Source organism: Polyodon spathula, chromosome 24, assembly GCF_017654505.1.
Source record: "Polyodon spathula isolate WHYD16114869_AA chromosome 24, ASM1765450v1, whole genome shotgun sequence".
NCBI classification, from domain to species: Eukaryota; Metazoa; Chordata; class Actinopteri; order Acipenseriformes; family Polyodontidae; genus Polyodon; species Polyodon spathula.
The window spans coordinates 18422069-18441183 of record NC_054557.1 but is presented as its reverse complement, the minus strand read 5'-3'; the positions used below and the strand labels follow the sequence as shown (position 1 = coordinate 18441183).

The 19115-nt window shown below is 49.0% G+C and overlaps 1 protein-coding gene across 3 annotated transcripts in view; it reads right to left on the bottom strand.

Moving 5' to 3' along the window:
- The window catches only part of LOC121298996 (cell adhesion molecule 4-like), a 48004-nt gene that overhangs the window by 24665 nt on the left and 4224 nt on the right, over window positions 1-19115 (bottom strand). Inside the window, exons 1-2 of one of the 3 annotated variants that reach the window (XM_041226417.1) lie at window positions 4403-4600; window positions 1939-2085 (exon numbers count right to left, since the gene is read on the bottom strand). In XM_041226417.1, coding sequence (XP_041082351.1) covers window positions 1939-2085; window positions 4403-4511 — 256 coding nt within the window. In that variant the 5' untranslated portion in view covers window positions 4512-4600. Of the gene's footprint in view, window positions 1-1938; window positions 2086-4402; window positions 4601-19115 lie in introns of those variants that run through there. The other 2 variants (XM_041226418.1, XM_041226419.1) reach the window with 2 other exon arrangements.

The window sequence follows — 19115 nt, the reverse complement described above, 5'->3', positions numbered from 1 at the left end:
GATGCCTTTCCCCTGAATCCCACAGCCACACACTCAGAGATCACAGGCAAGATCCACATCAAGGTCGGCAGAACCGGCCCTTCGTGGAGTCAGAGCGCTGGATGGGTGTTGCCTGCAGCTCTGTGACGTGGCATTGCTCTTAAAAACTTGGTTAGAGTGAGAGAGAAAAGGGGAGAGAAGAGAAGATCAAGTTTACAGACGAGAGGAGGCCATTCGGCCCAACTTGCTCATTTGGTTGTCAGTAGCTTATTGATCCCAGAATCTCATCAGGCAGCTTCTTGAAGGATCCCAGCATGTCAGCTTCAACAACATTACTGGGGAGCTAGTTCCAGACTCCCACAATCCTTCTATTAGAGATAGGGGAGTGGAGAGAGCAGAGGGGGAAGGAGATTCAAGGGCAAACTTTTCCACTAGAAGTCTCTCAGCAAAGTCGAAACATGGGGGGGGGGGGGGGGGGGGGGGGGGGGGATTTTAACAAAGCGATTGTTTCGGCTAAACTCTAAGGTGATAATGTTAAGAAAGCCAATAAGCAGCAGAACAATGGATTTCAAAGCCTCGCTCAGCGCTCCTACAAAGAGTGACCGGTGAATACACAGCGAGAGCTGATCAGAACAGCTCAAAGCTGCTTCGTGCAGCTCTCCTGCAAAAAAGAACGGGGGTGGGGAGGGGGGGGGATGATTCTAGCATTTAGAAAAGATACGAGAAGTTAATGATTTTTTAGAGAGCGTTCTCTGGAATAACGAGCGCATGTTTTAGTTAGCGGAACGTCGATATCTCTCTAATAGCTGCTTCCAGAAGCCTCTACTCTCCAGTATAGTGAGCAGGCGGGTTATTGACAAGTGATTGATCCCCGCCTATCCAAACTGTTGTAGGGGAATAATTGCACAGAACCATTCCTGTACCTGTTTGTTGCTACTCTGTACTACCTTGTAAATACCTGCCCCACCTGTTCTTAATTACACCAACGGAGCTGGCTTATCAGTTGATCAGGGCGAACCCACCTTTCCATCTTGTAAATACCTGTCCCCCTTTCTCTGCTACACCAACTGAGTTGGCTCCAGCTTATTGGTTGAAAGGGAAACACTGAACACTGCTCGGGCTTCCTAACACTGATGCGTTGAGCTGTTCTCGTTTGCGTAAACTAATAAAGCTTTATATCTCTGAATACCTGGTGCAGGTGGCTCTTTTAGTTGTGGACCTGAGAAGTTCCACGACACTGTAACAATCACACCCTGCGATTAGATCAAACGCTGGGGAGATTAAACAGATACAAAAAAGCATTTTTTGCGCAGTTCTCTTGCGATCCGTTAACAGTCTGATGAGCGCAGGAACAATAAAATTACTGATTGAAGAAAGAAAGAAAGAAAGAAAGAAAGAAAGGGTTTGAGTAGCTCAGTGGTTAAACAAGAAAGAAAGAAAGATTCTCCGGAGCGAGACACACACCATCTCTTGTAGCGTCTGTGCTAGTCACTGTGTGGGCTGCCCTTGTTGTAAATGGATTCTCTCACTGACCCCGCTGTGTAAAGACAGTCTATCACATCACTGGATGCCCTGAAATCAATGGCACTGTGTCTCTGACACCATGGGAGTGAGTGAGAGACGCAGGAGGCAGAAAGAAAAAGAAAGAAAGGCACAGAGAGGAGAAGAAAAAGACCAATTTCACAGCCTGTTGCAGCCCCTCTGAAAACTCTGCACAGCACAGAAATCAATAAACTGCTTTCTTCTTAAAACACTTCATCCCGAGGGAGGAGACTTACAAAAGTTTACTTGTACAGTATTTTTTTTTTTTTTTTTTGCAATTTTCCCTCTGCTTGACTCTGTCTCTTCTAGTTTCAATAACACTGATGAAGGCACTGGAGCCCAAATGCTGGTCTGCTTGACCCAGTCTCCACTCGTCTCGGTCTCCTGTCAGAGCCTCTCTCTCTCTGGGTTGCTCACCTCGGGTCCCGTTGAAGAACAGCGTCTGTCTGTAGGGGTTCTGGATGACCACGATGGACCCGTCATAGCTCTGCAGCTTGCAATTGATCTCCGCCCGGCCGCCCTCTGTCACGGTCACGTTCTCCGCTTGCAGCGCCTGGGCCGAAACTACAAGAGAGAGAGAGAGAGAGAGGACTGAGGATCAAGCAAATCCCATGCCATTCAACCTTTTACAAGGCTACCAATCAAACCCCTAGAGCAACCCCAACCCTGGTCCAGGGGACCCCCTTGTGCGACTGCTGGTTTCCAGTCCAACCAACTTCAAATTACTTAATTGAACTGATAATGCACTTAAAATTGGACCTTTTTTTTTTTTTTTTTAATTATTTTCAGCTGCCAAAAAGTTGCCAATTCCAAATTACTTCTAAAAAATTGGTATAGTTAACTTGAAATCTCCAACCGTTTCAAAACAGTCCAATTAAGCTAATGAAGAGTTAATGAAAACCAGGTGTCCTCTCTGTCCGACTGCAGGTTTTACTACCAGCTTGATCAGCCCCAGTGTGTCTAGCTAGCAGGCTTGTTTGTTTTGCTGTCAGTACACTAGTTGTGCACTAGAGGGGGCTAGAGCCTAATAACAAAGATTTGGTTGATCTAGCCTGTGACACTGCTGTCTACAGCAGTGCAGCTAGAACTGAATTCACAGCCTCCTGAACACAGTCTCCTCAGAAACGTGAAGTCTATATTCGAGGGACTGCCACAAGCAGCGCTCAAAGACTGCCAAACTCTCAGAATAAAAAACTCTATAATCAGCAGCCCCACTACAGCCCAAATGCTGGTCTGCTTGACTCGCTCTCTTCTAGTTTCAATAACACTGATGAAGGCACTAAAAATTGAAACTAATCCAAACTGATGACTGGATCAGAAGGAACCGCTGAGCAGAAAGAAAGCCAGTCCCGCCCTCATTAATACTGAAACAAGCCAATCAATCAGCTCCAATCAGCACTGAGCAGAGGCAGCAGCTCACAACTAGCAAGAAGACAATGCAGACACTCTGAGCCGAACACCTGCACAGTAAATACAGACTCTCTGGAGATGAACTCCTGCACAGTAAATACAGACTCTCTATTCTATTCTCCTGGATCTCATCTCCTATTCTCTGTATCTGGTTCTTAATTGTTCTTGAGATGCATTTTTTGTATACAACTGGTTATTTCTTTAAAAGAAATAAATAATAATAATAATAAAAATAATAATAACAACAACTCACGCTGGTAATATTAACACCGCTCCCCCTTCAACGAAGTGCTTACGAAGGCTGTTTTAAAATCAATTCTCTGACATTCTTCAACCTCATAACAGATAATAAAGAATGAAAACACAGTCTCCCCATGGGCATTCTGTGTGTCTGTGGCAGATATATATATATAATCCACACACACCTTGAGCCCAGAACAGAGATCAAAGGCAAAGTAATTACACTGGATAGACTCTGGCTAATCTAGTGAACACAGAGCGAGGAGAGGGAAAACACAACATGCTAAACAGAGCAGAGAAGAGAGAAAGAGCGAGGGAGAGAGAAACAGAGAGAGAAAGAGAGAGAGAGCGCTCTACACTAATTATAAAATGAGTTTTCCTTCAGATGTAATAAAATAAATACAAGCCCACTACACTGCAGTGGAAACTGCAGGGCTGCTGAGGGGAGATTACGAGGGTGAGCCCGCTCTCTTCATAAAGCACGCTGCGTGATCAACCAGGACCGGCTTCTCAAACTGACCAACAGCAGCAGAAATCTCTCACTGCTCTCTTCATAAAGCACGCTGCGTGATCAACCAGGACCGGCTTCTCAAACTGACCAACAGCAGCAGAAATCTCTCACTGCTCTCTTCATAAAGCACGCTACGTGATCAACCAGGACCGGCTTCTCAAACTGACCAACAGCAGCAGAAATCTCTCACTGCTCTCTTCAGAAAGTACGCTACGTGATCAACCAGGACCGGCTTCTCAAACTGACCAACAGCAGCAGAAATCTCTCACTGCTCTCTTCAGAAAGCACGCTACGTGATCAACCAGGATCGGCTTCTCAAACTGACCAACAGCAGCAGAAATCTCTCACTGCTCTCTTCATAAAGCACGCTGCGTGATCAACCAGGACCGGCTTCTCAAACTGACCAACAGCAGCAGAAATCTCTCACTGCTCTCTTCATAAAGCACGCTACGTGATCAACCAGGACCGGCTTCTCAAACTGACCAACAGCAGCAGAAATCTCTCACTGCTCTCTTCATAAAGCACGCTACGTGATCAACCAGGACCGGCTTCTCAAACTGACCAACAGCAGCAGAAATCTCTCACTGCTCTCTTCATAAAGCACGCTACGTGATCAACCAGGACCGGCTTCTCAAACTGCCCCTATTAACAACACCACCGCCACCACCAACACCAGCAGAAGAACTCACTGCTCGGTTTACTTCAAACTAATATACTCACATGCCAGACAGCAACAGGCGATCACAACCCAGCATCCCAGTCCAATACGAGAGACAGGACCTCTGCCCATCTCTGCCTGGCCAATACGAGACACAGAACCTCTGCCCATCTCTACCAGTCCAATACAAGAGACACGACCTGTGTGCACCTCTACCAGTCCAATACGAGAGAAATCTCTACGGACCCCAGCACCAAGCTCGCTGAACACAGGCTGGGCTGAGGGCGCTCCCTATTGCAGAGTGGGTGTGCGAGAATTAGGAGAATTTGTCTTTGTTCTAAAAGCACAGAGACGCATTGTCTCATCCTTCAGCGCAGAAAATTTACACGAAAATTGGAAATCTGAAAAGAGAGCGCTGACCAGGCACTTTACACAGCAGCTTATTAACAGCATGATCACCAGTGCCCCTTAGCACAGAGACACAGCCACGGAGACAGAGACAAGAGACACAGACACACAGAGACAGCCAGCCGGCTCCACTCCTGTGTGGTTCACACTGTCCGGAAGACAGCAGGACTGGGAGAGCGTGTTAATTAGGGGGTAGCGCTAATGACTAACGAGCACACGCTGCTAACGAGCGGAACCTCAACAGCCATCTCATTAGGAGGAGCCGAGGGAGAGTTTAAAAAGCGAGAGCGTTACCCAGAGCTTTCAAACCCATTTCCTCACTTCCCATCAGCGGCAGCAGCAGCTTTATCACTGGCCTCCCTTTAGAGGAGTGCTGCTCACGGCCTTAAAAAAAAAAAATAAAATAAGGCATTTTTATTAGCAGTAGAGCTCCCTGCTCTCCCCCCGCGCTCTCCCTCCCGCTCTCCCGTCTCTCTTATATTACTTCATTAATGGAAGCACAGTCCTGTGAATGCCTCAACAGTTCTGGGGGGGGGGGGGGGGGGGGGGGTGACTCTTCTGAAACGAAAGATCAGGGTTGTGTTAACTGCCCATTGCACTGAGCGATATCACCAGACCAGGGCACAGGTCTGACCTCAAACCAACAGGTGAGAGGAGAGGATAGGAGAGGAGGAGAGGGGGGGCAAGGAGAGGAGATGAGGAGAGAAGAGAGAAGGGGCGAGGAGAGGAGAGGAGAAGAGAAGAGAGAGAGAGGCTAATTCACCAGCCTCTTGTTCCAGCCTTTCCCCTTCCTCTGGGGGCCTGGGTTCCAATCTGGGGGGGGGGGGGGGGGGGTGGGGGGGGGTGGTGTGGGGGGTGTGGGGGGGGGGGGGGCTAGGTTAATGTCAGGTGGAAAGCAGTTTCTCCTCTTCCTTTAGACTCTGTTGTGGTAGAAACGCTTCAGACAGGTTCTGACACAAGGCCTGGAGCGCGGCCTGGCCTTGCTATTGTGTAGAGCGCAGGGCTGACACTCAAACTGCATTCCTTCAGAGACACCACTGTGACACTCTGCTGCAAGAATACATACCAAACAGGAGAGGAGGAAGGAGAATAGCATGCATTCACAGAGAGAGAGAGGGAGAGAGAGAGAGAGAGAGGGTGACAGAGAGCCTATGAGAGGAGAGACAGAGAGAGTGACAGAGAGGAGAGACAGAGAGACAGTGAGAGAGAGGTAACTCTCAGTAAGCCATTCGTCTCCTCATCACAGGTTAATAATCTCCACTCTGGTGCAGCCGCTGTAGTTTAGATGTGATTCTGACCACCAGGGGGCGCGTTACAATGCCTTCAAAAATAAAACCCAGGAAAAGCTATGCCAAGAGAAATCTCAAAGCAGCTGAAGAACACATTAGCAGATTCACCCCCCCCCACCTGACACCCACGTGATCGAAATGCAAAGAGACCACTTCACATGATTGAAAACACTCCATAAAAACACAAACCTGCCAATACAAATCAATGCAGTCAAGATGCATCAAACAAACACAACTTACTACCCTGCAGACACTGAAACCCACGCAACACCATGACCGCCAGCAATGTCATTAATTACAGCATCAGGGTGTAGCGCTGTATATTAAAGACATTTCAGAGGGCTGGATCTCATCAATATCAGGGTCTAGTGCTGTATATTATAAAGACATTTCAGAGGGCTGGATCTCATCAATATCAGGGTCTAGTGCTGTATATTATAAAGACATTTCAGAGGGCTGGATCTCATCAATATCAGGGTCTAGTGCTGTATATTATAAAGACATTTCAGAGGGCTGTGTCTCATCAATATCAGGGTCTAGTGCTGTATATTATAAAGACATTTCAGAGGGCTGGATCTCATCAATATCAGGGTCTAGTGCTGTATGTTATAAAGACATTTCAGAGGGCTGGATCTCATCAATATCAGGGTCTAGTGCTGTATATTATAAAGACATTTCAGAGGGCTGGATCTCATCAATATCAGGGTCTAGTGCTGTATATTATAAAGACATTTCAGAGGGCTGGATCTCATCAATATCAGGGTCTAGTGCTGTATGTTATAAAGACATTTCAGAGGGCTGTGTCTCATCAATATCAGGGTCTAGCGCTGTATATTATAAAGACATTTCAGAGGGCTGTGTCTCATCAATATCAGGGTCTAGCGCTGTATATTATAAAGACATTTCAGAGGGCTGGATCTCATCAATATCAGGGTCTAGCGCTGTATATTATAAAGACATTTCAGAGGGCTGGATCTCATCAATATCAGGGTCTAGTGCTGTATATTATAAAGACATTTCAGAGGGCTGGATCTCATCAATATCAGGGTCTAGCGCTGTATATTAAGACAGGCAGATTAGATAGATATCTCTTAATAAATTCAATGACAAGCTATTTCACTTCATTTGTCCTTGAATTTAGTTTCCCTGCAGCCTGGTAGAAATCTTCAAGTACAATCTTTGAGATTCATGAGAACTTATTGATAAAAATCACTAAAGCTTGTGCCTTTTCATTTAAAACAACCGAGTCCACAACGTAACTGCAGGAAGAGACAACTAGAAAACATAGGAGACACGCACACGCGTGAACACACTCTCTAACACGACTAATAGGAGGTTCCCGGTATTCTCGCTCAATGGAAACGGTCGTTAACGGACTCGAGCTAATTACAGAGAGTGCTCATTAATATCCTGGCTGATCTGTACTTCATCAAAACTAGAGCTCCTCTCCAGAGGGCTACAACTGATTAGTATTGTTCTGCAGAGAGAGAGAGTAGGGATGGAGATTAGACTCCTGTTGCTTAGCAGTTTCACCCCCTCCCTGGTTTTACTATGAGCTTGATTAGCCGTGGTAAGATTAGCCTCCTGTTGCTTACATTTTTCACCTCACATCATCTCGCGTGACCCCCTCCCTGTTTTACTATGGGGTTGGATTAGCCGTGGTTGTGTGCAGGTAGAGTCCGCCCCCCCCTCAGCTCCAGCTTCTCCACCACGCAGTCGGGGGACATTCTTCCGGCCGTGCGAAATGTCGACAGTGAACCCTTGTAGACGCTACGGGAGGGGGCGATTATCCCCGAGCACGCATACAGCGCTGCTATTGGCTCAGGAACACGTTCTGCGATGCCCTCCCCGAAGGGCTCTCTTGTGAAGACAGCTCAGATACAGGCAGATGCCTAGGAGCGCTAATCAAGCTGTCACTGAGACACACACAGGCACAGAGACACACAGTCACAGGCACAGAGACACACACACCGGCACAGGCACAGAGACAGAGACACACAGGCACAGAGACACACACGCACAGGCACAGAGACACACACGCACAGGCACAGAGACACAGGAGATTTCAGAGGCTGGGTCACAACAAGAATAGTGTATACACAAAGACCGATTGATCAGCCGATAGCTGCCTCTTCTGATAATCAGCAACTGTGCTCCTCACACAGGATGTGTGCAGAATACTAACGAGAGGAGCATGGGGTCTAGTGAGAAAACACAGGGAGAGGAGCGCTCCGACACACACACAAGGAGAGGAGCGCTCCGACACACACACACAGGGAGAGGAGCGCTCTGGACACACACACACACAGGGCGAGGAGCGCTCTGACACACACACACACACACAGGGCGAGGAGCGCTCTGACACACACACAGGGAGAGGAGCGCTCCGACACACACACACAGGGAGAGGAGCGCTCCGACACACACACACACACAGGGAGAGGAGCGCTCTGACACACACACACACACACACACACACACACACACAGGGCGAGGAGCGCTCTGACACACACACACACACACACACACACACACACACACACACACACACACACACACACAGCGCTCTGACACACACACACACACACACACACACACACACACACACACACACACACAGGGCTAGGAGCGCTCTGACACACACACACACACTTGACTCCTCGCGAGCTCGCTCCACACACACACACACACACACACACACACCCGCTCTCGCTAGCGTCTCTGACACACACACACACACACACACACACACACACACACAGGGCGAGGAGCGCTCACACACACACACACACACACAGGGAGAGGAGCGCTCTGACACACACACACACACAGGGAGAGGAGCGCTCTGACACACACACACACACAGGGAGAGGAGCGCTCTGACACACACACACACACACAGGGAGAGGAGCGCTCTGACACACACACACAGAGAGAGGAGCGCTCCGAGACACACACACAGGGAGAGGACTGACACACACACGGAGAGGAGCGCTCTGACACACACACACACAGGGAGAGAGAGGAGCGCTCCGAGACACACACACAGAGAGAGGAGCGCTCCGAGACACACACACAGAGAGAGAGAGGAGCGCTCCGAGACACACACACAGAGAGAGGAGCGCTCCGAGACACACACACAGAGAGAGAGAGGAGCGCTCCGAGACACACACACAGAGAATCGGGTGTTCTTAAAATGGGTCAGATAGCAGATCCTCCCCCAGGATCGAGGCTCAGCAGCTGGGCAGGGATACAGCATGTCAGCACATCTGGAACAGCAGCTCGGAGAAGCAACCCAGCACTGAATCAGTGAAGAGATTGGAGAGGGGGGGGGGGGGGCGATTTCTTCTACAAGACAAACCGCTTTCTAAGCCACTGCCTCCCAGGCAAGGGAAACGTTTTCTGCAGGTCTGATAAAAATCTACAACCCTCCACAGAGACTCAGAATCTTACCTGCACACAGCGGCTTTGCAGAAAATAGAATTCAAATCCACAGTCAACGTTTGTAAACACAGAACTTGCCTAAATATACAGAGGCACAATACAGTCAATAACAGAAGTGAATCTGTCCAGTTGACCCCCTTTCACGGTCTCTTATGGTACAAGATTCCTGTCTGTTTCCTCGCTAAGAGATGTGAATCAGTCCAGTCTCATTGTACCCCTGTCCGCCTCCTCCTCTCTCTCTCTGTGTCTTTTCTGTAAATGAATTCTTGGAGAGCAGAGCAGCATTTACAAATCATGTATCCAGCACTGAGCTCTACAGCTGCAGCTTATTGGAAACCACTCCATCTTCACTGAGAGAGAGAGAGAGAGAGAGAGACACAGCACAGAGATTACAGCCTTGCTCTCTCCCCCTCAAAACTACTTCTCTCTATCAATGCATCTATCTCTTCCCTCTCTCCCAGCAGGTTATTCTGTGTGTCATACATCTCTGAGATCGCTCTAGCAATCCCTCTCTCCTTCCTTCTCTCTCTCCCTCTGTAGATAATTTCTCTCTATCAATGCATCAATCTCTTCCCTCACTCCTGGCAGGTTATTCTGTGTGTCAAGCATCTCTGAGATCGCTCTAATCAATCTCCCTCCTTCCTGCCTCTGTCAGCCCCCCCTCCCCCCCCAAAAAAAAAACCTTAGAAAAACATGTTTTAGAAAGTGCTGTGCAACTAAATCAGAAGAGTGGAACACTCAGGAAAGAAAGTATTGTGGGTAATCGGGTTATGCAAACACACACACACGGGTGCCAGATTTATATAACCCTTTTATTATTATTATAAATGAGTCGTTTAGAAGACGCTTTTATACAAAGAGACTTAGACACCAGGGGGGTGAGCTCTGCTTCATCAACAACTGCTGCTGCTGTTGCAGAGTCTCTTCCAATAGGACCGCGTTTGTTTTGCGTCTCATTTGAATGATTTATTGGTTACAGAACCAGGCAGGGCTGGCAGGCTCGGCGCGTGGAACGCGCACCTCCACTCTGCGATCGGCAGCCCGCGAGCTCCGAGCCATCACACAGCCTGCACTGACTCTGCTCTCCTGCCTTCCGCTGCAGAGCCAGCGAGGAGGGGAGACACAGACTTCAACCCAGACTCCCATTGCACAGCAGTGTGATCCAGTCCAGGTTTTACTACCAGCTTGATCAGCCCCCAGTATGTTTAGCTAACAAGCTCAGGTGTGTCTTATTATTAAACTCCTAGTGAAAGCAGGACTGCATCACACTGCTGTGCAGCGGGAGTCTGATTAACATCCCTGTGAGAATGTCAGAATAATGACAGCGCTCTGAGAATGACATCTGTCTTTTTTTCTCCGGAGCTCGTTTTAAAAAGACAGATCTCGATGGGGGAGTAACCATAGCAACAGCAAACCCATTGGACTGGTCGCTACCTCGGAGTTTCTTTCATTAGGAGCAGGCCTGCGCTGGCAATCAGACTCCCGTTGCACAGCAGCATCACCCACTCCAGGTTTTACTGCCAGCTTGATCAGCCCCCAGTGGGCAGGCCTGCCTGAGGGATGACTCGGGTTCAGCTCCACTGTGCGTTTGTTACCCGGTCTAACATAACCAGACAAGAGAGAAACACAATTCTTCCAAACCCTCTTTCCCTCTCCCGCTCCCCCCTTCTCTCTCTCCTCGTCCCCTTTTCTCTCTATCCCTCATTCCTCATTCCTATGTCTCATCCCTCACTTTCAATTCCTTCCTCTTTTCTTAACCCTGCTTTCCCTCTCTCCCTCCCGTTTCCTTTACTTCTCATCCCTCTCTCTCACCCCCTTTGGCCCTCTCTCTGTCCCTCTCATTCCCATACGCTTTCACTCTGCGTCTCACATCACTGCTGGTCTCCATGACAACATCAGTGTTCCACTCATTTGCATGCAATTTCCATTCCACCTCTAAATATTTGACTCCAAATAAGAAACCGAACTGGGCTGCCCCCTGCCCCCCCCGCCGCGCATCAGGATCACAGATCCCCTCCTTCACTGAATTTAAAATCTAATGAAATAAAAGAATTAATCCCGCTGTGGGTAGGAATGCAGCTCTGCCTCCAACCCTCGCAGCGTTACCTGCAGTGATTCACAGCCAGCGATTCTACTGTCTGTACTGACTAATGAAAGAGAGAGAGAGACAGACAGACAGACGGAGGGAGAGACAGGGAGAGAGACTCACACACGCACTTATCAATCACAGGATTAAAATAAATCTCCCTTCATCTGAAGGTCACTACACTCTGAATATTAATGTGACTGAGCATCATTCACACAGCTTTCACTTATCAATCACAGGATTAAAATAAATCTCCCTTCATCTGAAGGTCACTACACTCTGAATATTAATGTGACTGAGCATCATTCACACAGCTTTCACTCTTGAACACACAGAATAGAGAAATAGAGAATACACCATAATACAGAGATCAATACACCATAATAGAGATCAACAGGGATGGGAATCAGACTCTGGGCTGCACAGCAGCGTGATCCAGCTCAGTTTCACTAGAGAACGATCAGGCGCTGGGCTGCAGTGTGGCGGAGTAGCTCAGTGGTTAGAGAACGAAGGCGCTGGGCTGCAGTGTGGCAGAGTAGCTCAGTGTATAGAGAACGAAGGCGCTGGGCTGCAGTGTGGCGGAGTAGCTCAGTGGTTAGAGAACGAAGGCGCTGGGCTGCAGTGTGGCGGAGTAGCTCAGTGGTTAGAGAACGAAGGCGCTGGGCTGCAGTGTGGCAGAGTAGCTCAGTGGTTAGAGAACGAAGGCGCTGGGCTGCAGTGTGGCAGAGTAGCTCAGTGGTTAGAGAACGAAGGCGCTGGGCTGCAGTGTGGCAGAGTAGCTCAGTGGTTAGAGAACGAAGGCGCTGGGCTGCAGTGTGGCAGAGTAGCTCAGTGGTTAGAGAACGAAGGCGCTGGGCTGCAGTGTGGCGGAGTAGCTCAGTGGTTAGAGAACGAAGGCGCTGGGCTGCAGTGTGGCAGAGTAGCTCAGTGGTTAGAGAACGAAGGCGCTGGGCTGCAGTGTGGCAGAGTAGCTCAGTGGTTAGAGAACGAAGGCGCTGGGCTGCAGTGTGGCAGAGTAGCTCAGTGGTTAGAGAACGAAGGCGCTGGGCTGCAGTGTGGCAGAGTAGCTCAGTGGTTAGAGAACGAAGGCGCTGGGCTGCAGTGTGAGTAGCTCAGCAGAGTAGCTCAGTGGTTAGAGAACGAAGGCGCTGGGCTGCAGTGTGGCAGAGTAGCTCAGTGGATAGAGAACGAAGGCGCTGGGCTGCAGTGTGGCAGAGTAGCTCAGTGGTTAGAGAACGAAGGCTCTGGTTAATAATCAAGCTCCATACTGGCTCATTTAATATTATCAAAGAGTCAGAGTGCCTCTGGGGATAATTACCTGGCTTCATCTCGACTGAAATACAGTCACTGTTAAACACAGACCCCACTAGGGAAATAATCAAGAGAGCTCTGCTATTAGGGGGGGGGGAGCCAGCGTCCTCAAGAGCAGCTTCACAGAATATGAACTATTAACCCTCTCCCCTCCCCTTCACTGCATCCCCTCCCCTCCCCTTCACCTCCTCAAAAGGAGAGGACTGGAATCATCGAGATCAGGAACGCAGAAAAGTTTGCTCATCAGAAATCTAGAACGACAACTCGAACAATGAAACAAAAAAGCACATTTACCCTGCAATCCCCCCACAGGGCAAACCGCTCCTTTCAAAAGGTGTTATTGATTTCCTTTGCTTGTTTAACAGAAGCCTCAAAACACCGAGCCAGCTGCTGCCTGGTGTAGAGCATGGAACCCTGGCGAGCGTTCCCACTTCCGTCGCCGTGGAGATGCACACAGCTGGGCGGTCCCTTCATCTCTTTCTATAACCGAGTTTGTCTGAGACAGAGAGACATGCCCCCGTGTCCCCAGAGCCTGACAATCGAGACCAAGTCTGCTAAATAACACTGAGAGCAGTTTCAGAGCTTCTCCAGAAATGAGGAATGTGTCACAGAGCTGTCACTCAACACGCAACAGAACAGGACTTTGCAGTGTCACACACATGCGCACGCACACGCACAGCGTGTCTGTCTCATATTACAGTACGTGTCTCGGTGCGTGTCTGTGTAAGTGTGCGTGTGTGCACGAGGCACAGATTGAAGGTATAGTGCATGGTTTATCTTGTCTGTGTGTGTGACAGAGAGAGAATTAAACTTAATTGTATTGTTTTGTTTTTTTACATCACACACACACACCCCTAAAAAATTGTAAGAGACAGACAGACAGAGCCTGCTCTACGAGACACACAAGCAAGCACTGACACAGACACACTGACACGCACACACATTGAAGCAGATTCCCATCCAGCTCCTTTTTAAAAAGAAAGATTCTACACAGTTCAGAAATGCAGCATCAAAAACACAATCGCTCTGCTAGCGAGAAAACAGCTCCCCATCCTCCACAGTGAAGCAGGGAGAGAGAGAGAGAGAGAGAGAGGGTTGAAAGGAGGTTTGTTTGTTCTCTAGCTGAGGGACTGGGCAGTTAGCCTGGCTGTGTCTTATGCAGATGAATGGGGAATGGAGGGGGGGGGGGGCACTTTCTCAAGGAGAGGAAAACAACCGAACAAGCAACTCCTGGCGAAGAGAGACTCTCGAGTGTGAAACATCACAGCTTTCTCATCACTTTCACACATTTTATTATTTTCTTTAAAATTGGCTTGGGGGGGGGTGGGAGGCCGTTGATCAGTCAAACTACAGCTCCCAGTATGCCTCTGCATCAGTGAAGGGTGATGATCAAAATGACACAGGGAAACAGAAGAGTAATTAAACAACATAACGAAACAAAACCACACAGGCTCAATAAACCAGTCAGTCAGTGCACAGCCTCCACACTTCAGACAGAGAGCCTGCCCCCAGGGTCCTCACTCCTGTAAGAATTCAGAGTCGTGTTTAGAGAGCCTGAGAGCTCAGAGCACCTGCGCACACAGGAGCAATGCAAAAAACTCTGCTCTTTCTGTGTGTGGGTTAAGGACCTAACCTACTCTTTTGTATTGTATTGTATTGTATTTGCACACAGAGGTCTTCAGTAGTTCTCTCTCCTCTCCTCCAAAAAGTGCTGATTCTGCAGCAGCAGGGTCACGTCCTTTGCTGCGCAGATGTCCACGGATACGGGCGCCTAGCAACCGCTGGAAGGAGGGGGGTGGGGGGGTGGACTCAGCAGCAGAATGCAGAGGAGATGCTAGAATGCACACGTCACTGGGAGGTAGTACCGACGCAGAACGAGACCATCAGCCACAGTTTACAGAACTCTCCATTCAGAAAAACAGCCAACACTAGACTCCTTTTCAGGGGTCTTTAATATTGTTGACACTTTTCTCATGAGAAACGGAACAGGGTTTTTTTTTGTATTGGTATTTACTTGGTCCTGGGGTTGACACAGATCAAGGCAGTAGAGCCCAAATGCTGGTCTGCTTGACTCGCTCTCTTCTAGTTTCAATAACACTGATGAAGGCACTAGAGCCCAAACGCTGGTCTGCTTGACTCGCTCTCTTCTAGTCTCAATAACACTGATGAAGGCACTAGAGCCCAAACGCTTGATGGGCTCTCATCAAGTGCAGCTTTAGTCATTTATATAACTTGACTTTCCTCTTTACAGTTCCAGATACACACGCACGCACAGGCAGCTCAGCTAATGGTTTGAATGCACCGCAGTGTCCCAAGAGCCACGTCTCTCCTCTGTGGTCCTCTCTGGTTGATGAATCTCATTGCCATGCAGGAGGGAAGCTCCGCGTTTGTCGGACAAATCCAGTAATTGAGCTCCAGGGACCCCCGGAAAACAAAGAGATGCAAAGACCTTCCTCCTCCTCTCGACCCCCCCCAGGGAACGGAGAGGAGAGCTGAGCTGAGCCGAGACACCCCACCCCCACCCCCCGGTGACACAGCTAGAAACACACAGACATGAGACACACACACACGCACTGCTCTGTCAGTAGCTGATCCCGGAGAGCTTCATTTTCCAATGCTGGTCCACGCTGGTCCGCAGTGCCAGAGCCTGCCTGCCTGTGTGGACTGCGCGACACAGAGACCCGTCTATTCCATTCACAAAGACCACTTTCAAAACCCCCAGAGACAGACACAGCATTGAAGCAGCAAGAGACAACAAACAGCAACAAGAAGAACCGTCACGATAAGAACGAGAAATCAGACAGCTGAGCAACCAGCTAATGGGGAGAGAAGGAGAGATGAAGGAGAGCACCAGCACCATCCAGCGCACTGTCGTGCGTTGCCAGCGAGCGTCAATAGATGGCGCTGGCTCTACTATGAAAAGATCTAGCCTCCGTTATATACAGATCCAGCAGGGCAGCGCAACTAGCAGCTGATCCCCTAGTCCTGAAGACAGAAACGTGCTCTGGAGGGGGCGGTCACTAGATGGCACCGGTTTCTACCTCTATAAAAAGAGAAGCTCTCTCTCATCTAGCCCATGTCACATGTTCACTGCAGGGTTTGAAGCGCAGCGCCTGAACTCCTAAAAGCATCTCCTCCAGTCTCAGCATTGCACACGCACACGCAGTCAGCTTTTTACTGCTGACATTTACCAGAAAAACTGGAAAAAAAAAAAGGAGGAGGAGGAGGAGGATCTTTCAGGCATCATTTTTTCCTCTCGCTCCAACAGCAAGAACAAAAACACAAAAATGAAATTCGAATGCAAGTGTTATAAAAGGCCTTGTGTAATAATTACTGGCAGGCTGGCGTGTGCTTGATGCCCGGGGGGAGGAGGGGGGGGGGGGGAATACAGATGGCTCTTGATGTAAAACAAAACAAATTTAAAAAAGGATGGGTGGAATCAGACGGAAAAAAGCTGGGCGTGCTTGTCCCCGTCCCCAGAGAAACATCAGTCACGGGACACATGGGGACACACACCCTCGCACCGCACGCACACACCTCTTCCCACTCCGAGAGGGGGAGGGAGAGAGAGAGGACCGGGGTAAATTCAAGTGCAATTTTCCAAAGAAGGAGAGGCTGTGAGGATGCTGTATTGTAAAGGGTCATGATTTATTTACTGCAATTAATTGTATTGCTTCAAAAAGAGACAGAGAGGGGAGTGCCCTTGTTTCCCTGCTCTCCAGGGTGCAGTACTTCACTGGATTTATAGAAATATTTTACAGCTTCTTAGCCTCTTCGCTCCAGCAGGATTCAACTACTCCTGTGCGACACCAAACAAACAAACAGTGGGAGCAGGAACAGACTAGAGAGAGAACCGAGGGCTTGGCATCGAACGAGTTGTGATAACCCCCCTCCTAGAGGCTGATGGGTTTCTAACTAACAACAGCACTTTCCTCTCAACCTAGAGAGCTTGCAGATAAAAGACAAACCCCTTCCCAGTCCGCTCAAGACCAAGCTCTCTGGTCGATATGCTGGTGTCAGCGTTACAAACCTGTCATCCCCTGTAAGTGGATCATTACAGAGCGCCAAGGCAGCGGTGTGTTGGAGCAGAGCACCGCGTCTGGACCCGAGACGATAGGGGGTAGCGAGTCACTGTGTCTCCATGAATCAGGACACGATGTGTGTGTGTGTGTGTGTGTGTCCATGCGTGCGTGTGTCCCAGTCTCTGTGTGTGTGTGTGTGTGTGTGTGTGCGTGCACGTGTCCCAGTCTCTGTATGTGTGTCCTAGTCTCTCTCTCTCTCTCTGTGTGTGTACGTGCCTATCCCCTGCCCACACTCACTCACTCACTGCCCTCTCGCTCTTACTAACCCAGTGAGGGGGGGGGGGGGGGGGGGGGGGGGGGGAGTTAGGGGCCTGATGACTAATACCTGATTATGGGAAGTCGAAAAACTGTGTGTGTGTGTGTGTGTGTGTGTGTGTGTGTGTGTGTGTGTGAACAAACAGCTTCTTAAAAACAATCAAAAACAGAGACCTGGGAGCACGGCAAAACAGAGCACTTTTAAAACAAGCGAGGCTTTCAAATCCATTCTCTCACCTCTTATCAGCGCTGGCAACATTATCACTGCCCCTCTCCACCTCTCCCTCACTGGCAACAGATATTGTAAAACACTGTGTCAAAACATTAAAAAAGGTTTAAAAAAAAAAAAAAACCCTGTCTCTTGGCACGCAGTCGAGACTAAAGCACAAGCCGGGTTTCTCTCACGACTGGCGCGGCACTCTTTCTATCACAAGACAAGAAGTCTTTATTTGGCTCAGCCCCGCGTGAGTGTGTGAAACTGGAGATCTGTGTGACAGCGCGGAGCGGGGGAGCCTGTGCGATTCCCGGGGATTGGTAAGAAAGGAACACCCAGGTTTAGGGAGAGATCTGAAAGGCCGGGAATATTCGGGATACAAGAAAAAAAAAAGGATCAAGTGCAATCCGAGAAAAATCAAGGAGTTATTGTGAACGGCATGTAGAGACAGAGAGACACAGAGACATGGAGACAGAGATACAGGAGACTGACACAGAGACAGACTGAGACAGAGACATGGAGACAGACAGACAGACAGACAGAGAGAGAGAGACACACGCAGACAGAGGCAGAGAGAGAGAGAGAGAGAGAGAGAGAGAGAGAGAGAGAGAGAGAGAGAGAGAGAGAGAGCGAGAGAGAGAGAATTTTCATTCCACAGTCTCAGCAGCCGTGAAAACGATTTATTAAAAATTAAATATTAAAAAGCGTTCAGCGCCAGGAGCCAGTGACCCAAGAGAGAGGCACTCGAGAAGCTGAGGATTTATCAGCGCTGGGACTGCCTACTTTACAGGCATGGGACTCAGACTCCCATTGCACAGCAGTGGGATCCAGTCCAGGTTTTACTACCAGCTTGATCAGCCCCCAGTGTGTCTAGGAAACCAGCTCAGCTATGTCTTACTATTAAACTCCTGGTGAAACCAGGAACCGGATCACACCGCTAGGGCCAGCGTTAGGGTTAAGAAACCCAAGAAGGAGGAGAGAGAGAGAGAGAACGGGTTTTAAGGTGGTGGTCAACGCTCCTTTAAAAAAGAGACGCTCAAAAACAGGATATTTACACAGCGTGGTTTCATTCCTCCAAATCAAAATGCCGAAACGGAGACGTTGCATGACGAGGTGTTTGAACTGCTCCTAGCTCACCGCTTTATACAGGAGGGGGAGAAGACACTGCATACAGGACTGGGAGTTTGGATCTCAGTGAAGAGAAGTGGCATTTAACAAAAACTGTTGCACAAAAGCATGTAAACAACAGTCAAACCGAAACTCAAACCACACAGAAACTTTCACTTCTGGAAAGACTTCCTGACGAAAAAATAAGGGGGATTTTCACAGTCTGCAGCAGCACCAGCAAGTCACATGAAACCAGCTTCTCTTTAGATCAATGGTAATCAGACTCCCATTGCACAGCAGAGTCACCCAGTCCAGGTTTTGCTACCAGCTTGATCAGCCCCCAGTGTGTCTAAGGAACAAGCTCAGGTGTGTCTTATTAAACTCCTAGTGAAAGCAGGACTGGATCACACACTGCTGTGCAACAGGAGTCTTAACATCTCTATGATTTGCTATGAGAGAGTGTCAATACAGAGCTCAATACAATACAGAGGCTGGTGAATAAATCCAGCGTCTCTCTCCTAGCCCCTCAGATTGGAACCCAGACCCCCAGATGAAGGTGAAAGGCAGGAATGAGAGGCT